Here is a 14,576-nt window from a genome sequence, read left to right as displayed (position 1 = left end):
CACCTTTCAGCATAACTTCACGACGTCCACAATTTCAGATTGCATTAATGGAGGTAGCTACTTCGACATTAATGGAGGCAACTACTCAGAAGCATCTTTGCATATAGAAGAACTGTTTTCCATCCACTGCTAATTAAGAAGATTAATTTCACCAATTTGAGTGTGTGTGTGTGTGAGTGAGAGAGAGAGAGAGGATCAGAAATATGGCTGATGCTGTTGTTTCAGTTGCGACCGAGGGGATCAAGCTGCTCGGAAACTACATCCTACAGCAAGCAAAATCCTTGAGTGGAGTCAGCTATCAAGTTAGGCTTGCACAAGTCGAGCTACACTTGATGCGTGGCTTCCTGAAAGATGCAGACTCAAGAATTGGAGAAGATGAAGTTGTACGCATTTGGGTAGAACTCATTAGAGATGCTGCTTATGATTTGGAAGATGTCATAGAATCTTTCGCCTTAAAATTGGCTTACAGGAGGAGAGGAGGTACTGTGAAGATTGTTCTTAAAAGGTTTGCCTGCATTTTCAGTGGAGGAGTTGATCTTCACAAGATTGGGTCGGAATTTGAGGATATTATGACCAAACTTTCTCATCTGAGGTCGAGTTTGCAAAGTTATAACATCAAGCAAATAAGTGGGGGTGATGGCGTCGCTTCTTCTTTTAAGAGGCAACGAGACCAAAGGCTAACTTATGCTCATCAAGTTGAAAATCACATTGTTGGGTTCGAGAAAATTACAGAAACACTGGTGCAAAAGTTGGTGAGTGAAGGAAAGAGTCACCGTGTTGTTTCTATTTGGGGGATGGGCGGCTCCGGAAAAACCACTCTTGCAAAACAGGTTTTTCTTCAAAATGAAGTTAAGCGTCATTTTGATTGTTTTGCTTGGATATGTATATCTCAACAGTGGGAAGGAAAGGATGTATTGGAAGATATTTTAATTCAACTCACTTTCCCAACACCAGAGAAAAAGAAAGAAATTTCTGAAAAGGAAAAGGATGAAATAGCAAAGAAAAGGAAAGAAATTTCCAAAATGAAAGAGTATGAAATAGCAAGGCAGGTCTGTAGTATCCAACGAGACAAGAGATGTCTGGTGGTCATTGATGACATATGGACTCAAGAGGCTTGGAATTCTATTAAAGCTGGATTCCCCATCAATGAGGAAACAGAAAGCCGGATATTACTCACTACTCGCAAGAGAGAAGTTGCCTTGCTTGCATCCGGAAATGATCATCTCCATCAACCTCGACAACTAGATGAGAACCAGAGCTGGGAACTGTTTGAAAAGATAGCCATTTGTGGAAGAGACAAAACAGGTATTATTTTTCATCCAACTAATACTGTACTTTTCTAGCCTAGGGAAGTTTTGCATTTCATAGAACACAAAATCTTGACACCGTAGTGTTTTCATATGCAGTTGTTACCAACATTTTGTTTCAACCTCATATGCACGTTGTAAATGTTACAAATCATATGCAAGGACAACAATATTTTTATGTTCACCCACATGACATTATATCTACTTAAAAGTAAAAATTGGAAAGAAACACTGTGAAAGGACTCTTTTGGTTGTTCTTCAAGCACATGATATAGATAAAAAATGGTTCATTGTATGTGAAGATTCTTGATCGAAGGAACTTTTACTTTGATATATAATGTTACCGCTGCGAATTAATCAGTTTTCAGTAATGACTAAATCCCTCTTACTGAAGTACAGTTTTTCTTTTCTTTTCTGGACTTGGAAGTTTATTATGCACAGAAGAGAGAATTAGGAAAGAAGATGCTTGTTCATTGTTCAGGTTTGCCATTAGCCATAAGTGTGCTTGCTGGTCTTCTAAGTAGACGAGAGAAAGTTGAGGAGTGGGAAACAGTGCATAGAAATGTTGATAAATACATAATGAGAGGTACAAATGTCCTTGAAAGAGAAAACACAGGTCAAGGGTATGGTGTATCGAGTGTCTTGGCATTGAGTTATGATGATCTACCATCTCACTTAAAACTCTGCTTTCTATACTTGGCCCAATTTCCTGAGGATCATGAGATACAGGTAACAAGATTGACTCAATTATGGATTGCAGAAGGGTTTATAGCTTCAACATCAGAAATACAGGGTTCAGTGGAAATAATGGAAGATGTATCATATGGCTGCCTAACTGAACTGGTGGAAAGATCTATGATTCAAGTTGTAAAATCTGGTTTAAGTGGGAAGGTGAAAACTTGCCGTCTCCATGATCTTATGCGGGACTTGTGCGTGCAAAAGGCAAAAGAGGAGAACTTTCTCGGTGTTGTTAACTTTTCTGTTGGTCCGGTGTCTAATGCAACACTGATTGGTAAGGTTCGAAGACTTGCCCTCTATTTGGACCATAATGTTAAATATGAGTTCAGTAATGAGAATGGAAGAGATGGCCACATTAGGTCTCTATTATACTTTGCCCCAAAATTCTTCAAGCAAGAGTGGAACAAAAGAATAATACGATCAGTATTCAATGACTTCAAATTGCTTAGAGTCTTGAAGTTTGAAAATATAGATAGAGAGTTTGAGTTACCAAAGACGATTGGGAATCTAGTACACTTGAGGTTTCTGAGTCTGAAGGATAGTGCATTTCGTGCCTTGCCATCATCTGTATCTAATCTGGTACTTTTGCAAACTCTAGATCTGCGGGGTAAATATTTAGTTGATGGATCTTGGTTTTGGATTGAGTGGGACAGGGATACCAAAATCAGAAATGTGTTTTGGAATATGGAGCAACTGAGGCATTTGTATTTACCTTCTATTTACACTGTCAGTAGAAAACTTTCATTTGCAAGGCTGTGCAATTTGCAGACGTTGGTCAATGTTAGAATTGAGAAATGTGATTTGAATGGTCTTGTTCAATTAAGCAATCTGAAGAAACTAGGCATAAGGTCATCAAAGTCTAGTGAGTTGGAAAAGCTGAAGGACATGTTGATATCAAGGAATAGAACATATAAACATCTTCGGTCTCTATCTCTGGAGACTTATTATGGGGATATTATACCAAGTGATATAGTATTAAGGTGTCCTCATTTATACAAGCTGCGACTGGTGGGGAAAATGACAGCGTTCCCGAAAGAGCTCCCAAACCTCACCAAGTTAACGCTGATTAGAACAAGACTGAAGGGCGACCAGATTGAAATACTGGAGAAGCTGCCCAACTTAAGGGTGCTTTACCTCGGTGATCGTTCTTTGGAATCAGAAACAATGGTTTTCTCCCAAGGAGGCTTTCCTCATCTGGAATTTCTTACCCTTGAATTGTTGAAGGATTTGAAGGAGTGGAGGGTGGAGAAAGAAGCCATGCCTAGTCTTCAGAGATTGCGCATTGAATGGTGCTTGGAATTGGGGGCAGTTCCAGATGGGCTTCAGGAGATTACTACCCTCAAGGAATTAACAATTAACAGGATGCCCAGTAGATTCTGCAGAAGGGTTGGGGAAGGAGGAGAGGATTTCTACAAAATCAAACATGTGCCTTCTCTTATAATCACAAATATTCAACCCGACTTCGATGAGGAGCCAGAAATGGAGGAAGCAGCAGGCGCGTCCCAAGTAGTAGTTACGGGTCCAGACGGTGACTCTGATCAGGAATTAAGTGTGGATGGTATGTGACTAATTGAATCAATCCCGGATTATTGTGTGATCAAATTAAAGATTTTATTTACTGATTAGTGATCACTCCTCTAAGTTTTATTAATATATTCTTGATTATGACCAGCTTCTCCTCCTGCTCCTGATGAGAAAACAGAGGAAATACAACTTGCATCCACTTTTTTCCTCAGTTAAATCCACAAGCTGCTGTTTTGTCAATTTTTGGGCTAGCCGGCCCGTTCTATGTTCTTTGGGCTTTATACTATATGGCCCGCCTATAATTCTTTTCCACCTAATTCTTCCCTCTCTCTTCCTCATTCCTGTCTGCTAGCTTTTAGTGGTGGCTGAAGGTACTTCTCTTTTCTTCTTCTTCTTCATATTAGGTTTCAATACGTTTCTTGTTATCCTTCAAATTTGATTTTTACGGTATAATTACTACTTTAGGTTTTGTTTTAGAGTGAGTATTGTTTAATTTGTAATTTCTGATTTGCTTGACTCGTCATAGTTCATACTGAAATTTTGTACTGACTATACATCATCACCATCATCTCACAAAAGTTTTTAGGATTGTTTTTTGTCCTTTTTAACTGTACAAAAGAAGAAGATTACAGTATAGAGGACCAAGTAGTTGATCATGTAGAATGATCTTTAATCATATGGAGAAGCAACTTTTGGTACCCACATGTGCGGGTTTTGCAGTCATGTTTGCCACAATTTTTGTTCCTGTAATTCCGAAGAACCTCACTAACAAAAAGATGGGTTTTTATAATCTTTCAGCTAAAGGATGGATTTAACTGAAGAAGAAATTACTGAGGCTTTATCGAGTTTGAAAAACAGTGATGCATATACTGAAAGATCGGGACTATCTAATTGTAGATCATGATCCAACATGACAATGTTGCCGTTTCAAAACAAATATGGAGAGAACATGTATATAAAGGGATGAGCTTACTATCAATAGAAGGAAGCGAGGTCACGACTCTGGTCAGGTATTTGATGATGCTATTTAATGTGGTAGAATTTGTGTTGTTCAGCTTCTAACTGTTGTTGGTTCGTGTGTACCAGATTTATGTGTTTTTCCCTGATGAACCAAAAATAGGGGTCAAGACGATCAAGAATTACACCAAACGCTTGGTTCAGGAGGATTCAGACAAAGCCATCGTGCTTATTCAACAAAATCTGACTCCCTTTGGAAAGCGCTTCATAAGTGAGATGAGATCAAAGTACTACTTGGAGGTTTTCCAGGTGAAGTTTAAAATTGCTTAATTTATTGTTTGAATTGACTGTTCTTGATATCTCGTGAATGTCGTTATCCTCTTTCCACACCAGAAACTTGGTATCAGAAACATGCAGACTATAAGATGACAGGTCTATGGTGGATAGCCTGCTTAGTTTATTTGCATTCCAAAGCCTCTTAAGGTTGACAATTAACGTCATCACTTGCTTAATGTTGTTGTTCTGATGAGAAGGTTTCACCCTAAATTAAGAATCACAAATTGGACGCATAGATTCTATATACAGAGTCCGAACCAACAATAGTTGTACTCGAAGATTTGCTGGTGTGGAAACATAACATTTGTTTATATATGACTTCTCTTTAGTATGCATGGACATTAAATGAAACATTAGTTATTCTGAATCTGTTCTTAGTTAACTGTTAATGGTTCAGGAGGCAGAATTGTTGGTTCAAGAACATGTTCTAGTTCCTGAGTATAAGGATCTTAAAAATGAGGAAAAGAAGACATTGCTGGAGAGATAAGCTGTGGAAGAAACACTGCTAGTCCTGAACAATGCTAAGATATTTGAATACTACCCATGTTGGCCTCAAGTTAGATGTATATATGCGCACACTAACAATGTCCTACTCGCCTATTTACTTCATTTATCAAATTGTTTCATGGGTTCATTGCTAGAAAAGTTTCAACGAGCTTGACTAGAGCACTCAAAATGTCACGAACATTCAACCACTATGAGTAGGCCTATTACTTCTTATCAAACTCAAGCGACTCTGATGATGTAATGAACTAAGAGTTTATAAAAGTTGAACTAATAACATTATACAAGAATTATTGCTCTTATATTTTGGATTCAAGTGTGTTAATTTGTATACTAATGTATAAAGCCTCACTTACTCCCCTCTTGTATCATCAAACCGGCACCCATTAATACAACACCAACATTATTTGATCCAAATTCAGAGCAATGCCTGTTGTACTATCTTCAAATTACTATATCAAGACCATAAATACGAGCAATGCCATCTTTCACTTGAAGTACAATACCGATATCTAAAATCTTTACGTCTCGGTTATACTAGAAATTGTGCCCGCACGTTGCCGCAGAACATACTCTTATCAATGAATTGAAGTAAGTTTAGCTTAAGTGATTGGTGGAGATTGTTTAGGAGAGTAACTACTTGTATAGACAACAAACACTGGAATACCAATTATTACATCTTATTCGGATAATTGAAGGAAGTTTAGCTAAAGTTATTTGGTTTGATTTGTATAGTAAGAGGTTATTTTGATAATACCTTTGTAACTATACTACCTGATCATCTTAACACTACCTGGATCTACCCTACTTATAGTCTTTCGTACTTATAAGTTCAAATCAAAGACTAAAAGTAGTCTGATGATCAGGTAGTATGGTAAGAGGTTGCGGGAGTCTCACTTGCAGTTTACAGACATTGATCTCTCTCTGCAGCTTGAATTAAGCCAAGTTAATCCAAATTTGACAGAGGGAAAATAATTTGATCACGTAGTGTAAACATGATGCAAATTAATGTTTCGAAAAATGATCTTTGACATAACATGCTTCAAACAAAAGATTAAGTATCAGGATCAATGTTTGGATGACGTTGAAGAAGAATATGAAAAATATAAACATGAAATGAGAATTATTACCACTATCCAACTTTGAATTAGATAAAAATATGATAAACTTTATTCAATATACTTGACAGAACAACTGACTCAGGCAAAACCAAATGTACGCGAAATTTAAGAAGTGCAATGCCTTAGATAGAAGGGAACTGTTATAGGAGGAGTGCAAGCTATGCTTCTACAGGTACTCCCATTGTGCTTGTCTCTGTTTTTGCGCATAAACAACAGAATATGAAATTGGTGTAGGGCTAAACACAGAATATAGAATTACTGATTTAGTTCGGCATACATCTAGTTTCCAATCTGCAGAATATAGCTACCTTAGTGATATCAGGCTCTTGATGTTAGGTCGGGCCTAATAGTCTGTCAAGTTCAGTCTGGATTGTCTTTGCAGCTCTAGTTGTTCTTCCAATTAAGTAGTTCAGTTCTTCTTACAGTAGCATTATCTCTGTTGGTTTTTTCAAGTGTGAATCCTTGGAAGCTAGTGTTCTGCATAAAATCAAACATACAATAGGCTAATATAGATGAGTGTTTGTCTTTTCAGGCTGAATTAATAGTCAAAAAATGACTCATATACTGTATTATTTAAAATAATGGATTATGAAGATTAGAACAGTGAATTAACAATCATTTCAACATCTCGTCAGATCTTGTAGTAATAACAATGAAAGCAGGTCTCTTTTACTGTGATTTTCAAATGCAAATACAACATCATTGATGCAGTGTTTCAAACCAGTTCTCAATGCTTAATCCTAGTAATGTTTTGCTGTATATGCATCATGGTATTGGACTTCATATTGAATCAACTTTTCTGTTTTTGATTTTTATAAAAAGTGAAAAGCCAAAGTATCACACTCTTCAGTGATGCATTCTATTCATTAATTTTTCCAGTTCAAGCAAACATATAAACATAACGACCAAGAAAGCTTTCCAAAGTAATATGAGCAAAATTTGAAAACTAACAGCATATATGAAAAAGTCATGGAAGATTTTATGCACACTTATAAATTATAGTAAGTTGTTTATTTATAGTATAACTGAAGTAAGTTTATTTAGTATAACTAAAGCAAGCAGAGGGTGGTAAATTTAGGAAAGTTGAGTGCTTCCAGATTTGAATTGAGTGCTTCACCTTATATTTCAAGTAATTTCAGAATGTCGTATTCCTGTGAAGCTGTTATATATACTATACTTTTATAAATAGGCTTGGAATGCAAAAGGGTAATGCTGGTGCCACTAAACTGTACTTTTATAATTGCAGCACTATATGTATACATTTTTTCCGGTAAGGCATTCACCTTGAACTAAGTTTGCGTTTTCACTTCCAAGTACTATACAGACCAAAATTTGAATACCTTAAATTTCCATTCACTTCCTTGATTATCTCAGCAGTCGACCTAACACCCAACCTATTTTCAATTAAAGTTTGCCTAAGATGCATAAAACTAATTAAGTTTTGATAACACTTTCAAACAGGGTCACTATAATTCCAGGTTGTTTTTCTATCTTCTTTGCAATAGTTTTGACTGCCAAGTTTCAATCACACAAAGAAAAGGAACAAACTTTAATCAAATTCCCAAAAGGATAAAAGGTTTAAGGGTTTACTTCTTTTAAGGGGATTAGAATTGGCAGTTAAGAAATTCAGAGAAGAAAACTCATTCGTGCAGCAGATCGTGCCCTAAATAAAGAAATTACCAATTAACAAAAAAAACACATAAAACAACCATTTGAGCTTATAAACGATCAGAAGAAGCTCAAAAAAAAAAAAAAAAAATACCCACAAAATCTGTCTTATGATGCAGGCTCCGTTCGATGTATACTATATGAACACAAAATCTAAAACAAATGAGGCAAAGCAAAAGAAACAGATGAACCCAAAGCACAGACCACTTCAAATGGCAATCGATTAGAAGAAACTATCAAAGCCAAGCTCAGGACGATGAAATTTTACATAAAACCCTTAATCGAATAATCTCAAAAAGCCGAACCCAACAAAGTTGACCGAAAAATTTATAAGTTAGCTGATACTATAAAGATTGAAACTTTGAATTTGAAACGGAAATTCCCAAATTGGGAACAGACTGAAATCGACCAAGACATCCCTTCCTCCTCTCTACACTTTCCCTCAGCAAATCTTCTTCTTCTTCTGATTGGCAGGGAAAAGTCCCCTCCCTCTCTGTCTCTCACTCTGTCTAAGTCCAGCAAAAGCTCTTGGAGATTGAATCCAATTACAGAATTCGAATCCAGACCCTATCGCTAACCCAATCAATCTCGGTCTCTCTCAAACTCTCACCTAATTCTCAAACGATCTATCCAACCAAAGCTATTTCCTCTCCATTTCAATTTTTTACCACCCAATGTTGCATGCATCGAAATTGAAAACCCAATCAATCTCGGTCTCCAGACTGCGGTGTCTTCTGCTGCGTTAAGACGGATGTAGAAGATTAATAGAAGAAAATTGTAGAAGATTATAGAATGATGGCAGCCTGTAAGTAAAAGAAAACGGAAGGGCAAAACCGCCACTTAATTTCAGGCCAAGATGAACAGTGTACGGTGCCAACCGAACTTTTAGTATATTAAGAATAGCTCAATAAGTTCGCCAATAATATTACTAATTTCATCCTCTGATATGGTTGTTAACCTGCGCCAACTTAGAGCGACTAGGGTCGGTCAATCCTGCCAACTATTACAAAATAGACCGACTTCAAACTAAACACGAGGTCGGTGTTGACTAAGGTTTCAAATTTCTTTGAAACTGTTGAAATGTCAGTCAAAATTTTCATAATTTTGAAGTATCGAAACGAAATTCATATGTTATATCATTTAGAATTAGTGGTGTCAATTAGGAGGATTTCCAATATGGTCAGTTACTGGACACTTTCAGTTATCAATTAATAGACTTGGATCACCAGGCACGCCTTGGAGGAATGTGAATATATTTCCTAGACTAATAATTGATCAACTGAAGGTCTAGGAGCCGATCATATATAGTGGAAATCCTCCAACGAATTGCGCATTAAACTAGATAGGAGGTATATTCCAACACATTAAGTTGACTAGTATATTGAACAACTTGATTTCGTTTTTGATAATTGGAGTTGCTTACTCTGCAAAACTGCCTTGACAATAGTTGGACATTGGTACAGTGATGATATGCTGAGAAGTGTCAGACAAGAAAGAGACGACTAGCTTTGAGCTGATAGAGTATGTGAACAGAAGCATACTGTCGATGTGCTACATAACAAGTAAGTATTGTTTGACTTGTATCCATAATATTACATTATTACATCAATTGCTTTGCATCTAAAATAAGATTGTAAGCTAAGTGCGGTAGATTGAAATCCAAGAGCTTCTCTGATGCATATCTTATTTGATCATAAGCTGCTATCATCAATTCTGTGTTTATACTCTTCCAAGCTAATGCTAGAAGTTGATGTTGCTTGTTCTACAGAGTTGCCTAGAGAACGATTCGATATTAGCGAATAAGAAGCAAACTTGAAGCAAATAAAACTTGTGATTAGTTGCTGACTGAGGTTGCCAAGCAAAGACAATGGTAGCTGGGACCCCATGGACAGCCCCCTTCTCCTTGCTTTCTTGTAGCGTTGTTGGTCTCTATATATTGGTGTCTTTTTTTGTTTCGCATAATTAGCTATCAGACCATCTCCAATGGATGTGTCAATTGACAGATGGCAGTCCAACAGCTATAAATAACCTATGAAAATACTCTCCAACCCATATGTCATTGCCACGGTGGATGACATATTGAAACCAAACTGTCAAATTTGACGGTCTTGTTCTCATCTGTCTTTTAATGCTTTATTGTTTCTCTGTCCTTGTCTCTCTTTCCTTCGCGTCTCTCTCTTCTTCCTACCCAGATCGACCAAAGCAACTCTTTCTTCTTCTCCCTCTTTCCTTCTGGTATCTCTCTTACTAGAGACGATCCTGCACTGAGACGAAACCAAAATGGGGCCGGAAACCAAAGAATTAGAGACGAAAACTGTGACTAAGACGAGGAAAAGTGAGAGAGAAGAGGAAGCGACGATGGGGAAAAGGAAAGCGAGAGACCAGCGCAGAATTAGATAGCCCTTCTTCTGAGAGACATCCTGGGAATCCATTCAGGTATGTATGCCTGTACGGGTAGAGAGAATCAATTCGAATTTTGGGGTTGTTTGGTGAGAGGCTCCGTCACCGGAACCATTTATCCGGAAAACTCTCTCTTCTTCTCCCTCTTTCCTTCTGGTCTCTCTCCCTAATTCCCACATCTCACAAAACTACCTCTTGAACATTAAACCCACTTCTAGAACATCAGAATCCCAATCTGGAACCTACAGATCTCTGTCAAAATCTAGTCTGAAAAACTAGATTGAATTTGTAATCTGAGATAGGATTGCAGAAAGATATGGTCGATGAACTGGTGATCTGAATAGTATTTGTAATATGAGACCTGCGAATTGAGAGAGAGAGAGAGAGAGAGAGAGAGTTGGAGAAGAACAGAGTTTGAAGAACTTAGAAAAACATAATCAAGAGAGAGAAGAAGATAGGATAAAGATTAAAAAAATAATAAAATAATATAAATATTTAACAGATGGGTTGAAGGAAAAATTCTAGTAAAATGTCAATTATCATGTCATCTGTCAAATTCAAATTTGACTCTAAATTTTTGACCTCCAGCAGAGATATGCTCTTAGGCCTCCTTATTTCGACAGGTAATATCAAAAAGGACATTACGCTCTGCATTTAAAAATGAAGTTTCCGAGGTCTTTGGGGAAGAAATCTAGGTATCTTGACTCTAGAAACGTAAAGATCAACTTGTCTGTATTTATAAAATAAAATAAAATAATAAAAAATAAAAAAAGTTGGAAAACTAGCATACTATACTTGACAGAGACGTATAGTATACTAGTTTTCCAATTGAATATTTTTTTTTTGGGAAATGTCCATTTATCCAAATTTGAACTACAATAACCTTATTTACCCAAATATTTTATAAGATTGCCCACGTACCCAACAAATTACATATTTTTTGCCTTAATACCCAATTAATTTATTTTTTTTTTTGGATAATTTTGCCCCCTCTCCCTTTGTCACTTAGAGAGAGAGACTTTGCTGGACTCTGGTCCCTGGAATCCGGTGACTGCCCGCCGGACTTCGGTCAGCGGTAGCCGGAATCTTGTGATAGGAGTCCAGCGTTCGGTTTTATTGCCCCCTAATAATACCCAATAAAATTTTTATTGCCCCCAATAATATCCAATAAACATTTTATTGCCCCCCAATAATACCTAATAAATATTTTATTGCCACCCCAATAGCAACCTTCAGCCAGTGACTGGAGTCCCGTGACCAATGACTGTATTCCCGCGACTGATGACCGGTGACCACTGAAGTCTCCAATGACTTTTTAATTATTTAAATGGCAAACTTGTCTTTTTTACATTTAAATTGAACAAGTGGGCACATAAATCTTTTAGTAGAATAAGTGAGCATTTGTTGGGCCCAAATTGGGTAAATGGTCAAGATCCTTTTTTTTTTTTTTTTGAAAAAAAAACCCAAAAAATGAAGCTCATATTAGTAAAAACTCATTCCTGTTGAAGGAAAATCGACTTTGTGTGCCTTATCAAACTAGGATTAGTTTCATGATTGTAATTGGAGAGAATGTTCTAAAATTCCTAGTCATATTCGGAATAGTATTCCTTGTAACATGTACTTTGTACTCCCTATATATAGGGCTCCTATTATCAATAATAATACACACAATTTGATTACACACATTTCTATGCATGTAATTGTATCTAAAACACTAAAAATAAGTTAATCTTCAAGTCAATTATTATGTAATTAATCCATTTTTATTTATTTATAAGTAATAAGTGGAGTTGCGGAAATCGAGAGAAAATGACAGGAAAATAGAGCAATTCGGAGTTTCCGACAAAAAGACGAAATTGCGGCTCTGGTCAACCATGGTCAATGTCAGCAAGAGAAGTGAAACCCGACTACTTCCTTGATGGTGGGTGCGAAAATATATTGAGATCGCGGACAAGATTATATATATAATATATATTATATAGGGTGATGCTATTCACACCATTTTTCTCTATTCACACACCCCTTCTAATTTTCTATTACTTTAATTCAATTTATTTTATAAATTACCCTAACTACCCTCCCTTGTAAATTGTTGAGTCACAAATTACTTATGCAATTGTGCCCCATAATTATGAAAATCGATTCGTCTTCCATGCTATTTTACCCTTTTTAATCCATTTCCTTTTATTTGTAGGAAACCTTGCATTGAGAATAAAATGACTATTTGAGGCTTGAAATGCGGAGATTTGAAGCTAGGGGAAGAAGACACAGAGATTGGAAGAAAATTGCAAATCGACTTTTCCGGCGATTTCTCCGGTGAACTTTTCCGGCGAGCCGCCACTCATGGAGGGTCCTTTCTCCAGCAAAGGAGGACCATGATTGTGAGAATCTCCCATCACTTGAAATTCAAATATCTCCATACACCTTGTCCTTTTGTCACCTTGCCAATTTGGGACCATTTGGGGGACAATGGTGTAAGAGCATCTCTTGCACACTTTGGGACCAAAGAGGACATACATAGCTGGTCAAAGAGAGGCCAAAGACTCATTATTCAGCATTCTTGACTCCATTCAATCATCTTCATCCTATCCAAGATCCATTTTCTCTCTAGAGAAGACACCACCATTTCCACCACTAAAACCACCATCTCCACCTCTAAAACTTCCATTTCCACCACTACAACCTCCATTTCCTCCACCATTCAACACCACAACTCACCTTAGAGATTCCAAATTTCACTTTTCTTACCAATATCAAGAGCTTGGAGCAAGGAGAAGGAGGTGACTACCACCACATCATGTTCTTGGAGACCCATCTCCACCACCTCTTCCGGCATCATCAATAGTCACCCTTTACTCTCTATCTCTTTATGTATTTGATGTTTAATAGAATGTTAAAACTTGTGTATCTAGCTATGTGTGAGTAGTGAACTAGTTGGGGCTAGGGTTGAAAGCCCTAGCCAAACTTGCTTGTATTGATGCTTTTGTTTATAAATTGATGCAAATTCATGTTGTCATTCTCACATGCTAAGTCAATAGTTGAATGCATTACTTAGACCTAATTAATTTGAGTTATGTGTTTGCCATGACATGAAGTTTTTTCCTAGAGATTGATTACCTTTAGGCAAAAAGGGAGCATGAAAGCACACCATGTGTGCATGTGAGGGTAGTGAGCTAAAATCACCTAGAGATAGGATTGGTTTACTTGCTTCGTTACCTAAACTCTAAGCTTTATGCATTTAGGGGCAAAGGATTGAGACCTATCCGGTAATTGAATTTGTCTCTAGGTAGTTAGCTCTAGACTTATCCGGTTAGAGTTAATAAAATGAAATGAGTTTAAGCCTTAGTAGTCCTATCCGGATGCTAAGAGGGTAGTTGGACAATTAACTTTGCATCATTCATATTCAATTGCTTTAGTGCTTGCAAGGGAGGCAAAAGGTGAAACCCGATGCCCTAACTCCCATCTATTTGATAACAACTTGTTTAGTTTAGCTTAGTTTATATTACTTGCTTTCATTGTTTCAATTTGAATAGAAACCAATCTCAAAATCAAAATCAAATCTCTACACACCATCTTGCACATACTCACCATGAACTTTGGTTCACTTGTGAGCCTTTGTTTGTGATTGTACATTTGCATATTCTTCTAGTTTTTCCTTAGGTTTTCCCTAGCTAGGAAATGATTTGCCAATCCTCGTGGGTTCGACATCCTTACTTAATCCCCTATTCTATAACTTGTACCTCTTGCACTTGAAGGTGACTTCAATGCTAACATAAATATGTTTCTTTTTCTTTTTTCTTTTTTCTATTTGACAATTCAATCATGAATCAAACATCATTATAAAATAAATCAATTTTTTTTTACCTATAAATGAAGGAAAAATAATACGTTTATTAAGTGGAATGACCTGTATTATTAGACAAAGAATATGCTTCCCAGGTCTTCACCAAACTGAATCCAAATTGTAAAGTTTGTCCTCATACTTTGCAAAGTACGAAACTTAATGCTTGTTTGTTTATGA

At 36.8% G+C, this 14,576-nt stretch overlaps 1 protein-coding gene and 1 long non-coding RNA gene across 3 annotated transcripts; one reads left to right on the top strand and one right to left on the bottom strand.

The window, feature by feature from the left end:
- The first annotated feature begins 78 nt into the window (after window positions 1–78).
- LOC133714795 (putative disease resistance protein At1g50180) lies at window positions 79–5,306 on the top strand. Of its 2 annotated transcripts, none has more exons than XM_062141053.1 (6): window positions 79–1,305; window positions 1,735–3,603; window positions 3,718–3,940; window positions 4,368–4,574; window positions 4,656–4,835; window positions 5,260–5,306. In XM_062141053.1, exons 1-3 carry the CDS (start codon window positions 204–206, stop codon window positions 3,783–3,785), a joined length of 3,039 nt encoding a protein of 1,012 aa, XP_061997037.1. In that variant the 5' UTR covers window positions 79–203; the 3' UTR covers window positions 3,786–3,940; window positions 4,368–4,574; window positions 4,656–4,835; window positions 5,260–5,306. The 2 variants fall into 2 exon arrangements, with proteins under 2 accessions (XP_061997037.1, XP_061997036.1); XM_062141052.1 differs by having other exon boundaries at window positions 4,368–4,579.
- A 1,207-nt stretch (window positions 5,307–6,513) lies between these two features.
- On the bottom strand, window positions 6,514–9,032 carry LOC133717846 (uncharacterized). Its single transcript, XR_009849969.1, has 2 exons — window positions 6,796–9,032; window positions 6,514–6,680 (listed from the first exon to the last, which is right to left on the bottom strand). It is a non-coding gene; the product is annotated as an uncharacterized LOC133717846 (long non-coding RNA).
- Between the last annotated feature and the right edge of the window lie 5,544 nt (window positions 9,033–14,576).

The sequence above is a fragment of the Rosa rugosa genome, chromosome 6 (genome assembly GCF_958449725.1).
Source record: "Rosa rugosa chromosome 6, drRosRugo1.1, whole genome shotgun sequence".
Classification (NCBI taxonomy): Eukaryota; Viridiplantae; Streptophyta; class Magnoliopsida; order Rosales; family Rosaceae; genus Rosa; species Rosa rugosa.
This window is presented reverse-complemented; position numbering and strand designations above follow the sequence as displayed.